Source organism: Rattus rattus, chromosome 6 (genome assembly GCF_011064425.1).
Source record: "Rattus rattus isolate New Zealand chromosome 6, Rrattus_CSIRO_v1, whole genome shotgun sequence".
Lineage (NCBI taxonomy): Eukaryota > Metazoa > Chordata > Mammalia > Rodentia > Muridae > Rattus > Rattus rattus.
The window spans coordinates 125,472,097-125,488,743 of record NC_046159.1 but is presented as its reverse complement, the minus strand read 5'-3'; the positions used below and the strand labels follow the sequence as shown (position 1 = coordinate 125,488,743).

Genomic DNA, 16,647 nt, shown 5'->3' with positions numbered 1-16,647 from the left:
CAGAAAAAAATGTGTTCTCTCTCTCTCTCTCTCTCTCTCTCTCTCTCGCTCTCTCTCTCTCTCTCTCTCTCTCTCTCTCTCTCTCTCTCTCTCTCTGTGTCTCTTTCTTTCTTTTTTAAGACAGGGTTTCTCTGAAACTAGGTCTGTAGGCCAAGCTGGTCTCAAACTCTGTCTCTGCCTTCCAAGCGCTGGGATTAAAGGTATGTGCTACTACTGTGTGGCCTATGTTTCTCTTTTTATTTTCCTAGAAATACATTTTTCTCATACTCATAAAAATAATAGAAACGTCCAAATTCCTTAGCTAGCTCCCTAGAAAGAGTGTGGAATATGTCTGGATCAGGTACAGGCAATGACTTCATTTCCCAAGTATTCAATATGAAGGCCAAGGCTGTTCTCATGGAGCCCGTACAACAGCTGCAGGGCCTCTGTCAAATCAGGTAACCATGTTCTCTGTCATCATAGACACTGGGTGGAAAGGAAGGGAAAGAGCATCCAGTATGAAATCAGAAATTTCTCCCTAGAAATAGAGAGCAACTTTTAATTGGCAATTCAGACACACAAGAGCACATTTATGCCATTTTTATATTATTATAGCAATAATTGTCTTAATTAAAGAAACCAAGAGTGTATAAGTATATTTGAACGTATACTTCTAATCAAGAGAAAATTTGGCTTAGCATAATTTGGATAGTTATATGTGTTCAGTAATATGTGTTTTCATGCTCCCAGAAGTAGCTTGACCTGGAATTGTGTCAAAGGTCTGAGCTGTAATAAAATCACAAGCCTGATGTACACAGGCCTCCAGAAGTCTAAGTGCCCAGGTAGGTATCTTCTAAGCATGTATAGTTGTCAAGTCCCTTAGCGTGACATCTTTGAGTTTCTTTTTATGCCTTTAATTCACCTTCTTAAATTTTCATTTTAATTCATTAATTTATTTGTATATCAGGCAGGAGACTAACCTGGGCCTGTTAATCTTTTCACCTCTCTTATTCAGCTCAGTGTCATAAGGCCATTGTCACCTGGATACCCTGTGCTTGAGGTTCTACTGAAAATGCTTTATTGTATGAAAAATGTACAGTGTGCAAACAGAACTATCATTTCTCTTTATAGGTTCTGTTTTAATCAGAAAATCTCTGGTTTGGGTCAGAGCACTGGGAAACTGGGAAAGAACTCAAGCAACCCAGCCACAGCTATTCACAGTCTGCTCTCCTGGCTGTTCGATGCTGCTCTAGGGAGAGGCTTCCCTCTCCATTTTGTTTTAGTAGTGATCTATCTATGGTCATGCATCAGGTATCCATGGGTAGGATCAGTCATTTATATGGAGACAAAATATCCCACATGAAGCTTACATTGGGGAGAGAAGTGTACAGAACTCATTATGAGATCCATGCTTCATAAGCTCCAACTCTGAGTACATCACAAAAAATATTTTCAGTGAAGGCATTTTGTAAAACCGTAAAGTTGTCGCTATCTCCACAAACAAGGCAGAATGAAGAAAAGGTAGGAGACAGAGAAGAAGGGAAGTGATCAATTACGAAGATGTGGATGGAAAGGAAAGAGGACAAATGACAACATGGAGCAGATGGTTCACTAGTGTGTCTGAACCAGAAAGGAAGAAAAAGCAAACATGAATCACTGTGTCGATCATCGGTTCAACATTACGTCAAGTCATACGATGCGGCTATTGTTTGATTTAAGCAAGAAACATATTTTCTTATGTGAGTACAATCCAGGGACTCTCTCTGCAAGAGAACAAGGATCAGTTATTGCCTGGCAAGTAATAAACCAAAGTGAACTTAGTGTGTTACCTTGCTCGATGGTTTTCAGTTTTAATGAGATTTTGCATCCTTGATCAAGCTCACTAAATTCAGAGCAAACAATAGGAATTGTACTCTCTATCCTCAGCTGGTATTCTTTTCCATCTTCTGATATAGTGTCCAGTTCAGGTTTTAACTTGCATGAGAAAACACAGCATTTAAGTTCAAAGAGAATGTATTTCTAGGAGTCCATTTTGAAGACATGTTTTTGTTGTTGTTGTTGTTGTTGTTGTTGTTGTTTTTGTTGTTGTTGTTATTGTTACCCCAGCAGACTATCTTTTGCTTAGTGAGCCATTAATAACAACCATTGTGTTTTATTTAAGTAAACAAGGCTGATTAACATCAAACCAGTCAAAATTCGTTGATTCTGGAGAATGAAGGCTGAGAGATGGTGATTTTTTTTCTCATTTGTTTGCTGATGCTTATTGACATAAGCAGAGAAGAACCTGGTGATTTTCAAGGACTTTTTGTCACGATTGAAATGTATATATTTACTTAATACATAAGCCAAAATGTCATCACCTTCACCATTCTGCACCTCAGCTTGTTTCTGACCATCTGCCTTTTAAGTTAGACTTCCTGTGATGTATTGATAAAACCTGAGTCCACTCCCGTCCATCAGGCAGTCATATGTGGAAGCAGGGATCTTTGGTGTTGTTCCCACAGCCTAAAGTCTTAACCGTCTCTAAGAAGACTTGCTTTTTTTTCTTTAATTTTTTTCATTTACTTTATATCCTGCTCACTCCCCCTTCCTGGTAACCCTCTCCCACAATCCTTCTCCCTTCCCCCCTCAGCTTCTCCTGCAAGCAAGCGGGTGAGCAGGTGGGACTTCCCCTTGGTATCCTCCCTCGCTCCACTCCCCAGTACTTCAAGTCTCTGTGGGCTAGACATTTCCTCTTCCACAGAGGCCAGACAAGACAGCCCATCTAGAAGAACTCCCCCACAGACAGGCAACAGCTTTTGTCAACAACCCCCATTCCAGTTGTTCAGGACCCACATGAAGACTGAGCTACACATCTACTACATATGTGTGGGGAGGCCTAGGTCCAGCCCATGTATGATCTTTGGTTGGTGGTTCAGACTGTGAGAGCCCCAAGGGTGAAGGTTAGTTGACTCTATTCGTCTTCCTGTGGAGTTCTTATCCCCACCAGGGCCATAATCCTTCATTCTACTCATCCATAAGAGTTCCCAAGTTCCATTCACTGATTGGCTGTGAGCACCTGTTATCTGTTTAAATCAACTACAGTCTGGGAGCCTGGAAGAATTGCTTCTTAGTGCGCTTCCTTTGTTAGTCTAATAACAGCGGCTGACCACTGACATTGTTTAGCTGAGTATCTACCAAAGCAGAGGCAAAGGTTCCTGTGCTCCCAGAGTCAGAGCTCTCTTTGCTCTCCCAATGCTAGCTCTTCTGACAAAGTAACTGAGTCTTCCTTACCTGGGTTCTGTCTATGTGTGCCTGAACTTAGCTAGACAAAGGTTTTTATCCTGTTTTAAGTCCTGTCTTCACAATTGACCAATCTCCCACATTATCTTTGGACAAGATACGATGCAATATGATGCCCTATGCAATCTCCAATTCCATTGGTGGACCCCCTCCCCGCCAGTGTTACTCTTTAGCTTCTGTCCTTCTGTACTGCCCCGTGCCTCCACTGGTGTGAGTCCCTGACACTCGGCTTACCTGTTGGAAGAACGCATCGCTTTCTAGATCCAGCATGAAAGTGAGCAGCAGCAATCAATAGAATTATATTGTTTAGTTAGCACAATCATGGCAATCCATAAAGCCCAGAGCTGAGTCCTTTCAGCTCAAGTCCCAGGTGCTAGCCCTTCATCTGGTTCTTCTCTTCAAACATTTACAGTAGTCAAGTAGTAGCATTCTCACAATGCATAATAGAATATCTAGTAGAATGACTTATGAAAATAGAGCCTTTGACTTATTTATTCTAATTTGAGCTTTAGACCTCCTTTCTCACAAGTCCATGAATTTGATGGCTTGACTTGTGAGGCTTTACTTTATCATGGTGGACAATTTTACATTCAGTCTTTCCTGAGACTGGCAATATTCTGTGACATGCTTTCTTATGATGCTAGGTAATGGTAGGTGTAAACATCTAATATTCCATATTGTTGCTATGCTATGATGCAGTAAATACAATTTTGACTCAAACTGTTTTTCAATTGATGATGAGTTTACTGGGACACAGTGTACTATAAGTAAAAGAGCACCCCAAATTCAGCTCCTTCCCATGTGTCTCCCAGCTTTGCTGGATATGAATATTATTCAGGTTGCTCTTTTTTTTTTTTTTTTTTTCTTTTTTCGAGCTGGGGATCGAACCCAGGGCCTTTGCGCTTCCTAGGCAAGCGCTCTACCACTGAGCTAAATCCCTAACCCTCAGGTTGTTTTAAAATGCAAATTTAATCTAGACTTTCTGATTCAGTCCACAATAAGGCCCAGGAACCATCATGGGCAAACTATAGAAAATTAACTTTCTAGCTCATACTCAATGCTACACACCTTAATTCCAGCAAAAAATCCTTGGCTTTCAACAGCTATACTTGGTACATCTGGTTTCTCCAAGTAAAACATGGCAGCACTGCAGAATATCTATGAATACAGTTAAGAAATAATCACTTGGTAATGACATTATAAACATGCAAATTATCTTTCAATCTTTAATTTAATTGTTAGTAAATTATAAAATTAAAGAGATGGCCAGCAGTTAAGAGCACTTGCTGCTCTTGTGTGGGATTCAGGTTCCATTTTTAGCACCCACAAAGTGGTTCAGAGATACCCATAATTCCAGATTCAGGGGATCCAATACCCTTTCTGAACTTCATGGACATCCAACACACACATGGTACATGAACTTACAGACAAAACCCTCATATATAAGATAAAATAAATAAAATTAAATTTAAATACTTGCCAAAAATTTGAGAAAAATTCTATCATATATAATTAGTTATTGAACCTCAATATAAAGGATAGTGCAATATATATATATATGTGTGTGTGTGTGTGTGTGTGTGTTTGTGTGTGTGTGTCTGTGTGTGTCTGTGTGTGTGTGTTAGAAAGTAGAAACATGGTATTAGCATTGAAAAGTTAGAACATTATTTTCCAATATATAAGAATATAGTCTTAAAACCTGAAAGAGACATATAATTTTAAGATTCACCAAAAATCAGCAGATTGTTAAAAGGAAATACTTAAACATAGTCACCAAACATACATTATTGACATGTCTAGCTGTTACCAGAATTAGCACAATTGACAAGTAGAAAAAATGCAAAGCCAAGACACTACTGCTTTATATGTTAAAGACAAAAGCAGTTTTCAGTGTTCAGCTTGAAATCTATTTTTGAAAATCAATATATTCATGAAAAAATGCAAGTTATTTTTTACATACCCTATCTCCAAGTCGGAGATTTATGCCATCAAGCTCTAAAAGCGAGAACGCCTGAATAGTGCTCTCCTGTCTCAGTTCTTCTTTGATTTCTTGGGAAGAAAGCCTAGACCAGGCTATCAGAAATCCTACTGAGTCGTTTGTTGGGGAAACATCAAAAGTACACCTACAAAACACCTGGGAACCCACAAGCTCCACTGAGACCTTGGGCCTGCCAGGAGGAGGAGGAGGCAGTACTGTGGAGAGCTGGCCTGGAAGGAGAAAACACAGCTGGTAAATCGGGGAGAAAAGAAAAGAAAAGAAAAGAATCTTAGCAAAAACAAAAACAAAAGCACCCGAAGACCATCAATTCAGGACTACTTTAAGGAGACAGCAAAGAAATTTGGGGGAAAAATGATTATTTTCTAGCAGGCAACAAAGGGAAATACTCCAATTTGAACTATGTTGAGTACTGACTGGCACCAGAGTAACAGCTTAGGCTTACATTAGTCATGCAGAACCTCAGCAAAGCCTGGGTTGTGAAAAGAAAAAGGATTCACGTTCCTCAGGCAATCATCAGTTCTAAATATAGAACAGACAAAAGTTAGTCTCTAGCCTTTGTTATTTCTTGCTATAAAGATAACGATTTACCATAGCATCAAATCAAATATGTGTTTTGTAATTTGCTTTTAGCCCTATTCATCATAACTTCAGGTTGACAGAGCTGTTCGTGTGTTGTGGTTATGTTGTCAATGAACTGTACTCAGTGCTTGCCAATTGTCTTATTTTTTTTTTTTTCATTTTTTTCTGAGGCTTCTGATATGCTTGAAGTTTCTTCCAGGAACTATATAAAAACTTTACAAGGCTTTTGTTTTTGTTTTTGTTGTTGTTTTAATTCCAGGCATTTGTAAAGTTAAATCTTGGGGTCTGTAAAGATTATCTTGTTTTAGAAATAGAAAAATATTCAACTGATAAAATTTAATAAGATGCTTTACTATATTCTGAAGTGTACATCATTTTACTACATACATTATTATTTTGTGACAATCACAAAGTTAACTTTCTAAATCTATTCCACAGAATATTAGAAAATTCCAAGAAACCTTGTCTTAAGGACTTTTTTTAATAAAGAAACTTGTGCCTTACAGTCTGCACCAGTACCCTGAGCAGACATTGGGCTCCAGCTCCACACCCAGTCCCACAGCACCCAGAGGAAGCCTGACTCCCAGGTGCTCTGACACACCCAAGAACAGGAGTGAGGAGGCCACACCCTAAACCCTGGAGTAACTAAGACTCCCAGAATCCAGGGACTCAGGAACCAGCCAGGGACACAGCTTTTTTTCCACTCTGAAGCAGTGCCCTGGGCAGACATTGGATGCTGGCTCCACACCATGTACCACAACACCAAGAGGAAGCCAGACTCCTAGGCCCTCTAACTGTCCCAAGATCAGAGATGCTCTGAACACCCAGGATCACAGGATTACAGAGGAAGCTCAATTCCCAGGCTATCAGACACAACCAGGATCTCAGAATCATAGGATCCCAGCGTCAAAGGATCACAGAGACAGCTAGGATCTGAGGAGTTCTGACATCACAAGGATCACAAGAGGAATGGGCCGCAGTCAGAGACAGAAAGGTCAGGTAACACTAGAGATAGCCAGATGGCCAGAAGCAAGCACAAGAACATAAGCAACAGAAACCAAGGCTTTTTGGTGACATTAGAACTCAGTTCTGCCACCAGAGCAAATACTGGATATCCCAACACACCAGAAAAGCAAGATTTGGATTTAAAATCAGATCTCATGATGATGAAAGAGGATTTTAAGGAAGAACATAAATAACTCTCTTAAAGAAATAAAGGAGAGTGGTTTCTGCCTGCCCTCAGAGCTGAAAGCTAATAGCCAGGAGCGCCAACCCACCTGAAAGCAGAGGGAAGACCAAGTCTTCTGCTCCAAGCAACCCACCTGGACACACAAAGGCAGGAACAGTCTGAGACAGGACACTTCCAGTTTCTGCCTGCGCCCAGAGCTGAACAACTCCCACAGCTCTCTGTACCCAAATCCCATGGGGGAGAGAGCTGGACTTTCAGAAGTACAGACAATCCTGAGAGCTCTGGGGAGACCTCCAGTTCTGCTCACATTCCTAGCCCAAGAGCAACCTGCCTAGTTCCCTCTGGATACCAGAACCTAGGAGCACTGACACAGCTGAGAACAGAGGTAAGACCAATTCTTCTGCTCCAAGCAACCTGCCTTGAGGCTTCAGGACACACAAACCCAGGAGCAGGTCTCAGTTTCCAGATTTGGCTGAAAGAAAACAGGTCTACAGGAGTGCTAGCTAACACACAGGTTTACAGGAGGGTCAAGCCACTGTCAGAGACAGCAAGACATGCTAACACCAGAGACCACCTGATGTCGAGGGGCAAGCACAGGAACCTAAGCAACAGAAGCCAAGACTACTTGCCATCATCAGAGCCCAGTTCTCCCACTGGTGTAAATACTACATGTCCAAACACCCTGGAAAAGCAAGATTTGGATTTAAAGTCACATTTCATGATGATGATAAAGGACTCTAAGAAGGACATAAATAACTCCCTTAAAGAAATACAGGACAGCACAGATAAACAGGTAGAAGTCCTTAAAGAGAAAACACAAAAATCCCTTAAAGAATTATAGGAAAACACAAACAAATAGGTGATGGAATTGAACAAAACTATCCAGGATCTAAAAATTGAAATAAAAACAATAAAGAAATCCTAAAGGGATACAACCTTGGAGATAGAAAAAGGAAAGAAATCAGGAATCACAGATGCAAGCATCACCAACAGAATATAAGAGATAGAAGAGAGAATCGAAGGTGCAGAAGATACCATAGAAAACATTGACAGAAGAGTCAAAGAAAATACAAAAAGCAAAAAGCCCTTAATCCAAATATCCAGGAAATCCAGAACACAATGAAAAGACCAAAACCTAAGGATAATAGGTATAAAAGAGAATGAAGATTCCCAACTTAAAGGGCCAGTAAATATCCTCAACAAAATTAAAGAAGAAAACTTCCCTAACATAGAGAAAGAGATGGCCATGAAAATAAAAAAAGCCTACGTAACTCCAAATACACTGGACCAGAAAAGAAATTCCCACTGTCACAGAATTAAACATCAAATGCACAAAACAAAGAAAGAATATTAAAAGCAGTAGGGGAAAACAGTCAAGTAACACATAAAGGCAGACCAATCAGAATTACACCGCACTTCTCAACAGAGACTATGAAAGCTAGAAGATCCTGGGCGGATGTCATACAGACCCTAAGAGAACACAAATGCCACCCTAGGCTACTACTATATCCAGCAAAACTCTCAGTTACCATGGATGGAGAGACCAAGTTATTCCACGACAAAACCAAATTTACAAAATATCTTTCCACAAATCCAGCACTACAAAGGATAATAGATGGAAAACCCAACACAAGGAAGCAAACTACACTCTAGAAAAAGCAAGAAAGAAATCTTCTTTCAAGAAGCCCAAAAGAAGTTAGCAACACAAACATAATTCCACCTCTAACAACAAAAATAACAGGAAGCAACAATTACTTTCCCTTAATATCTCTTGACATCAATGGACTCAATTCCTCAATAAAAAGACATAGTTTGACTGGATAAGTAAACAAGACCTATCATTATGCTGCATAGAGAAAATGCACCTCAGTGACAAAGACAGACACTACCTCATAGTAAAAGGCTGGAAAATTTTTCACTCTATTGGAGTGAGAATGGGGTCCTCAATGGAGGAGTTAGAGGAAGGACTGAGGTAACTGAGAGGGGTTTGCAACCCTATAGGAATAACAACACTATCAACCAACCAGACCCCCCAGAACTCCCAGGGACTAAACCACCAACCAAAGAGTACACCTGGAGGGACCCAGGGCTCCAGCTGCATATGTAGCAGAGGATGGGCCTTGTTAGGCATCAATGGGAGGAGAAGCCTTTGGTCTGGTGAAAGCTAAATGCTCCAGTGTAGGGGAATGCCAGGGCGGGGAGGTAAGAGGGCATGGGTGAATGGGTAGGGTAGCACCCTCATGGAGGCAGGGTGTGGGTGGATTCGGTGAAGAGGGGTCCACTGGAGACACTGGGAAAGTGGATAACATTTGAAATGTAAATATTGAAAATATCCAATAAAAGAAAAGAAAAAATAAAAAAATAATGAAACTTACTCTCAAATTATTTAAAGGATCGTTTCATTAGACACCATATCCCAATGAGTACTTCAAATAGATTATTATGCAATTAACATGATAACAGCAAACATTCTGGAGCCCTAGAGAAAATGTCTTACAGCCCTCTACCTCAATCTTCCTTTGTCTCCTAAATTCTGAGATTAATGTATGCCCAGCTGCAAATATCCTAGTAATCTTAAGCTAAGTGACCACAGTCATAGTGAGGATTTTTGATTATGTTGCTTCAATTTGTGTACAGTTTTGTATATCTTAAATTTTAAATAATTATACCAATATTTTAAATAATCACAATTTGCTGAAATAAGCAAATAAAGAAGTAAATATGCCTATTGCTTTCTGTTGTGCTCATTTTGAACTCAGGGCTTGAAATAGGACAGACAAGCTCTGTCCTACATAGTACACCACATGTACAATTGAAATGTGTTATTTATGCAAGAAGGAAAATTGATTTTTTTCTTTAATACAGATCTCTGATTGGGGAAGTCCATGTTTAGTACACATAATAGACCAATAATCACCATGACCTTATTGTTACAATGTTTAAGGAATATTGCTTTATTTTTATATCTAAAATATTAAAGCAAAAGTAAAATTTATAACACAGGCTCTAATGAAGCTGAGAATTTGAGATAACATAATGTTTTGGTATCAGATATACTGGGAAAGCTGCCTGCAAAATCAACCTGCAACTGGAAGACTGTGGAGAAGTAACTCAGAGGTATTAATCATACTAACCAGATGAAAACTCTACCTCCTAGTTTTAGGTAATCTTATTTGTTTATAGACACAATGAAGTGGCTAATGTTTGTTTGTATTGAGAGACAGTCATCCTATGAAGCCAAAAACCTACAATAATCTTCCAACTGTGATCAAAGATACATACCACTGTGCTCAGCTTATTGTAGTTTTAAGACATTTTTCCACATTATTAAAAAACGTTGTTATAACTATTGTGCTTCACACTTGCTTGAACTGTTCCAGAAGGAAGAGCTTTGAACATAATAGGTAAAATACATATAAAGTTTTATGAAAATTAAGTGCAATCATCAATTTTCTTGTGAATGATTCTGCCAATATTTATAGCTTTTTTTAAAACAAATCTCTGTACATCTACCAACCTTAGGAATTTGTTCTACACACAAAAATTACAAAAGTTGTTGTTATTGATGATTTTTGTCATTCTGGTGATTCTTCTATAATACAAAGATTTAAAGTCACAGGAAAAATTCACTATCATATAAAAACATAATAAAAAAATGTAGGGGGAAGAGAGTGGACTACCCAGGAGTGCAGAGATCCCGAGACCACAGGACAGACTGCCACCTCTGCACACCTTGGCTCACATCCATGGTCCAAGGGGAAACTGCACAATGCCTCTGGACACAGGGATAGAGGAACACTCAGCCGCTGGTACCCATGGTTCTGGTCTGTGTCCAGGACCAAACTGGACTGGGCAAACAGCTCCCTGCACCCAAATCCTGTGGGGGAGAGAGCTGGACTCTCAGAAGTGTGGATACTCCTGAGAAGTCATAGGATAATACCATCTGCCCATAGTCTAGACCCAAGAGAGAATCACATAGTGCCAACTGTTCCTGCTGGGTGCAAGGACCTACATGAGTAAACAGACGCAGTACCCTTTGATTCCTGCCCGCATCTCCATGTGCACCAATATTCCTGAGAGCAGAGGTAAGACCCACTTTCTGCTACAGAGTGACCTGCTTGGTGGATTCAGGATATACAGAGGCAGAAGTCCTCTGGATCAGGGCACTTCCTGTTTGTGGCTCTGCCCGGAAGTGAACTGATACCATCCCACAGTTCCCTACACCCAAATCCCATGGGGAACAGAGTGGACCACCCAGGAGTGCAGACATCCTAAGACCACAGGACAGACTGCCACCTCTGCACACCTCGGCCCACATCCCTGGTCCAAGGGGAAACTGCACAGTGCCTCTGGACACAGGAATATAGGAACAGAAAGCTGCTGGTCGGCGCAGTTCTGGTCTGTGCCCAGGACCAAACTGAACCTGCCAAACAGCTCCCTGCACCCAAATCTCCTGGGGGAGAGAGCTGGGCCCTCAGAAGTGTGGATACTCCTGAGAAGTCAGAGGAGAATGCCCTCTGCCCACAGTGCAGACCCAAGAGGAATCGAATAGTGCCAACTGTGCCCTCTGGGTGCAAGGACCTATGAGCAATCAGGGGCAGGACCCTTTGATTCCTCCCCATACCTAGAGCTGGAAGACAGTCTCCAGGAGCACTGACACACCTGAAATCAGAACATCTGTTCTCAGGAAAGGCTGAAAGGAAACAGGAAAACAGTTCTACAGGAGTGCTGACACAGAGGCCTACAGCACGGTCAAGTCACTCTCAGAAACAGCAAGACAAGCAAACGCCAGAGACAACCCTATGGCTAGAGGCAAGCGTACGAACCTAAGCAACAGAAATCAAGACTACTTGGCATCATCAGAGCCCAGTTCTCCCACCAAAGAAAATACTGGATATCCAAACCAGAAAAGCAAGATTTAGATTTAAAATCACATTATTGATAATGATGGAAGACTTTAAGAAAGACATAAAGCACTCCCTTAAATAAATGCAGGAAAACACAAGTAAACAAGTAGAAGCTCTTAGAGAGAAAAAACAAAAATCGCTGAAAGACTTACAGAAAAACACAATCAAACAGGTGAATGAATTGAAAATGGAAATAGAAACAAAAAAGAAAGCAAAAAGAGAGACAACTTTAAATATAGAAAACCAAAGGAAGAGACAAGGAGCAATAGATACAGGCATCACAAACAGAATACAAGAGATAGAAGAGAGAATCTCAGGGGCAGAAGATACCATAGAAAACATCGACACAACTGTCAAAGATAATGTAAAACGCAAAAAGCTCCTAGCCCAAAACATTCAGGAAATCCAGGACACAATGAGAAGGTCAAACCTAAGGATAATAGGTATGGAAGAAAGCGAATACTCCCAACTTAAAGGGCCAGTAAATATATTCAACAAAATTATAGAAGAAAACTTCCATAACCTAAAGAAAGAGATGCCCATAAACATGCAAGAAGCCTACAGAACTCCAAATAGTTGGACTAGAAGAGAAATTCCTTCCGTCTCATAATAGGTAAAACACCAAATGCAAAAAACAAATAAAGAATATTAAAAGCAGTAAGGCAAAAAGGTCAAGTGACATATAAAGGCAGACCTACAAGAATTACACCAGACTTTTCGCCAGAGACTATGAAAGCCAGAAGATCCTAGACAGATGTCATACAGACGCTAAGAGAACACAAATGCCAGTCCAAGTTACTGTATCCAGCAAAAGTTTCAATTAACATAGATGGAGAAACCAAGATATTCCATGACAAGAAAAAAATTTACACAATATCTTTCTACAAAATCAGTCCTACAAAGGATAATAGATGGAAAAATCCAACACAAGGAGAGAAATTGCACTGTACAGAAAGGAAGAATATAATTTCCTTGCAATGAAAACAAAAGAGAGAAAAACAAACATAATTCCACATTTAACAATGAAAATAACTGAAAGCGACATTCACTATTCCTTAATATCTCTCAACATCAAAAGACTCAATTCCCCAATAAAAAGACATAGACTAACAGACTGGATACATAAAGAGGACCCAACATTTTGCTGCATGCAGGAAACATACCTGAGAGACAAAGAAGACACTACCTCAGAGTAAATGGCTGGAAATCAACTTTCCAAGAAAATGGCCTGAAGAAACAAGCTAGAGTTGCCATTCTAATATCAAACAAAATTGACTTTCAACCAAAAGTCATCAAAAAAGATCAGGAAGGACACTTCATATTCATCAAAGGAAAAATCCACCAAGATGAACTCTTAAGCCTAAATATCTATTCTCCAAATTCATGGGCACCTACATACATAAAAGAAACCTTACTAAAGCTCAAAGTACACATTGCACCTCACATGGTAATAGTAGGAGATTTCAACACCCCACTCTCATCAATGGACAGATTATGGAAACAGAAATTAAACAGAGATGTAGAGAAACTAACAGAAGTTATGAACCAAATGGATTTAATAAATATTTATAGAACATTCCATCCTAAAAGAAAAGGATATATATCTCAGCACCTCATGGAACCTTCTTCAAAATTGACCATATAATCGATCACAAAACAGGCCTCAACAGACACAGGAAGATAGAAATAATCTCATGCATCCTATCAAATCACCACGCACTAAAACTGGTCTTCAATAACAATAATAATGACAGAAAGCCCACACATACATGGAAGTTGAACAGTGCTCTACTCAATGACAACTTGGTCAAGGAAGAAATAAAAAGAAATTAAAGACTTCTTAGAATTTAATGAAAATGAAGATACAACATTCCCAAAATTATGGGACACAATGAAAGCGGTAATAAAAGGAAAACTCATAGCTCTGAGTGCCTGCAAAAAGAAACAGGAGAGAGCATATGTCAGCAGCTTGACAGTGCACCTAAATGCATTAGAACAAAAAGAAATAAATAAACCCAAGAGAAGTAGAAGGAAGGAAAAAATCAAACTCAAAGTTGAAATCAACTGAGTAGAAATGAAAAGGACTATACACAGAATCAACAAAATCAGGAGCTGGTTCTTTGAGAAAATCACCAAGATAGATAAACCCTTAGCCAGACTAACCAGAGGTCACAGAGAGTGTATCCAAATTAACAAAATCAGAAATGAAAAGGGAGACATAACAACAAAATCTGAAGAAATTTAAAAAAACCATCAGATCCTACTACAAAAGCCTATATTCAACAAAACTGACAAAACTAGAGGAAACGGACAATTTCTAGACAGATACCAGGTACCAAAGTTAAATCAGGAATAAATAAATCATCTAAACAACCCCATAACTCCTAAAGAAATAGAAGCAGTTATTAATAGTCTCCCAACCAAAAAGAGCCCAGGTCCTGATGGGTTCAGTGCAGAATTCTATCAGACCTTCATAGAAGACCTCATATCAATACTGTCCAAACTATTCCACAAAATTGAAACAGACAGAGCACTACAAATTCCTTCTATGAAGCCACAATTAGTCTTATACCAAAACCACACAAAGACTCAACAAAGAAAGAGAACTTCAGACCAATTTCCCTTATGAATATCGACGCAAAAATACTCAATAAAATTCTTGCAAAACAATCACAAGAACACATCAAAATGGTCATCCATCATGGTCAAGTAGGCTTCATCCCAGGGATGCAGGGATAGTTTAATATATGAAAATCCATCAATGTTATCCACTATATAAACAAACTCAAAGATAAGAACCACATGATCATTTCGTTAGATGCTGAGAAAGCATTTGACAAAATTCAACACCACATTATGATAAAAGTCCTGGAAAGATCAGGATTTCAAGGCCCATATCTAAACATAGTAAAGGCAACATGCAGCAAACCAGTAGCTAACATCAAACTTAATGGAGAGAAACTTGAAGCAATTCCACTAAACTCAGGGACTAGACTAGGTTGCCCATTTATTCAATATAGTACTCAAAGTCTAGCCGGAGCAATCAGACAACAAAAGGAGGTCAACGGGATACAAATTGGAAGGGAAGAAATCCAAATATCGCTATTTGCAGATGGTATGATAGTGTACTTAAGTAACCCCAAAAGTTCCACCGGAGAGCTACTTCACCTGATAAACAACTTCAGCAAAGTTTCAGGGTATAAAATTAACTGGAAGATGCAAGAAATGAACCCCGAACACCTATGGTCCATACAGTCACTTTGACAAGAAGCTAGAAACCGTCAATGGAAAAAAGATAGCATTTTTAACAAATGGTGCTGGTTCAACTGGAAATCAGCATGTAGAAGGAATACGAATCAGTCATTCTTCCTCCTCCTGTACAAGCTTAATCCAAGTGGATCAAGGACTACACATCAAATGATACATCAAACTATTAGAAGGAAAAATGGTGAGAGTCTCTCCAAACACATGGGCACTGAAAATTTCCTGAACCAAGAACACCAGCTTAAGCTATTCTCTAAGATCAAAGAGTGACAGTGGGATCTCCTTGGAGCACAAAGCTTCTGTAAGGCTTAAAGAGAGAGACACTGTCGTTAGGACAAAGCAGCCAGCAACAGATTAGGAAAGATCTTTTACAATCCCTGATAAGAACTTTATATCCAAGAATATACAAGAACTCACTGAAGGTAGACTTTGAGAATAAATAAGCCTATTAAAAAATGGAATACAGGCTAATAAAGAATTCACAGCTAAAATATTTGAATGGCGAAGCACCTAAAAAGAAATGTTAACATCTTTATTCATCAGGAAATGCAGAGTCAAAACAACCTGATTCCCTCACCAGTCAGAATAGCTAAGATCAAAAAAAAACTCCAGTGACAACTTGGATGGCGGGGATGTGGGAAGAAGGGCGCTCTACTCTATTGTTGAATGGGATCACAAACTACTAGTACAACAAATTTCTGGAGAATGATCTGAGGGGATTCCTCAGAGATATTGGACATTTAACTGCCTGAGGACCCAGCCTCCTCTCTTTAGGCATATACCCAAAGATATCAACATACAACAAAGACACATTATCACACCTGTTCATGTAGCCTTGCTATAATAATATTCAGAAGCTGGAAAGATTCAGATGCAGAGGAATGGATTCAAAATGTGGTACATCCTATTGGAATAACCTCAATGCATAAAACAATGACTTTATGAGTTTTAGAGCCAAATGGAATGAACTAGAAAATATCATCCTGAGAGAGGTAACTCAATCACAGAAAAAACACACATAGTAGCACTATTGATAGTGGATATTAGCCAAAAGCTCGAATTACCCAGATGAATCCACAGATATTTTGAGAGCTCAAGAAGAGATGACTAAATTCAGATGCTCCATTCCTTCTTGAAAGGGAAAAATATCCATAGGAGGGGATAGGTGGAGGCAAAGTTTAGATGCATGGAGTCAAAGACTTGCATTCAGAGCCTGCCCACATGTGACCCATATACCACCAAGTAGATCGGTGAGTGAAGCTAAAAATGCACTGCAGAAAGGGTCAGATATAGATCTCTCCTGGAGACACACGTCAGAGTATGTCAATACAGAGGTCAATGCTAGCAGCAAACCACTGAACTGAGAACAGAACCCCCTTTGAGAATTAAGAGTGAAGTATTGAAAAAGTTGGAAGGGCTTGTATTGTGAACAACAATGCCAACCAACC

General features: G+C 39.5%; 1 protein-coding gene across 1 annotated transcript in view; it reads right to left on the bottom strand.

Moving 5' to 3' along the window:
• Vwde (von Willebrand factor D and EGF domains) overlaps positions 1-10,776 on the bottom strand; it is a 91,192-nt gene extending 80,416 nt beyond the window's left edge. Inside the window, exons 1-4 of the mRNA XM_032907270.1 lie at positions 10,761-10,776; positions 5,222-5,469; positions 4,330-4,419; positions 1,809-1,953 (exon numbers count right to left, since the gene is read on the bottom strand). Of these exons, the coding sequence (XP_032763161.1) occupies positions 1,809-1,953; positions 4,330-4,419; positions 5,222-5,469; positions 10,761-10,776 (499 nt within the window). The remainder of the gene's footprint in view (positions 1-1,808; positions 1,954-4,329; positions 4,420-5,221; positions 5,470-10,760) is intronic.
• Between the last annotated feature and the right edge of the window lie 5,871 nt (positions 10,777-16,647).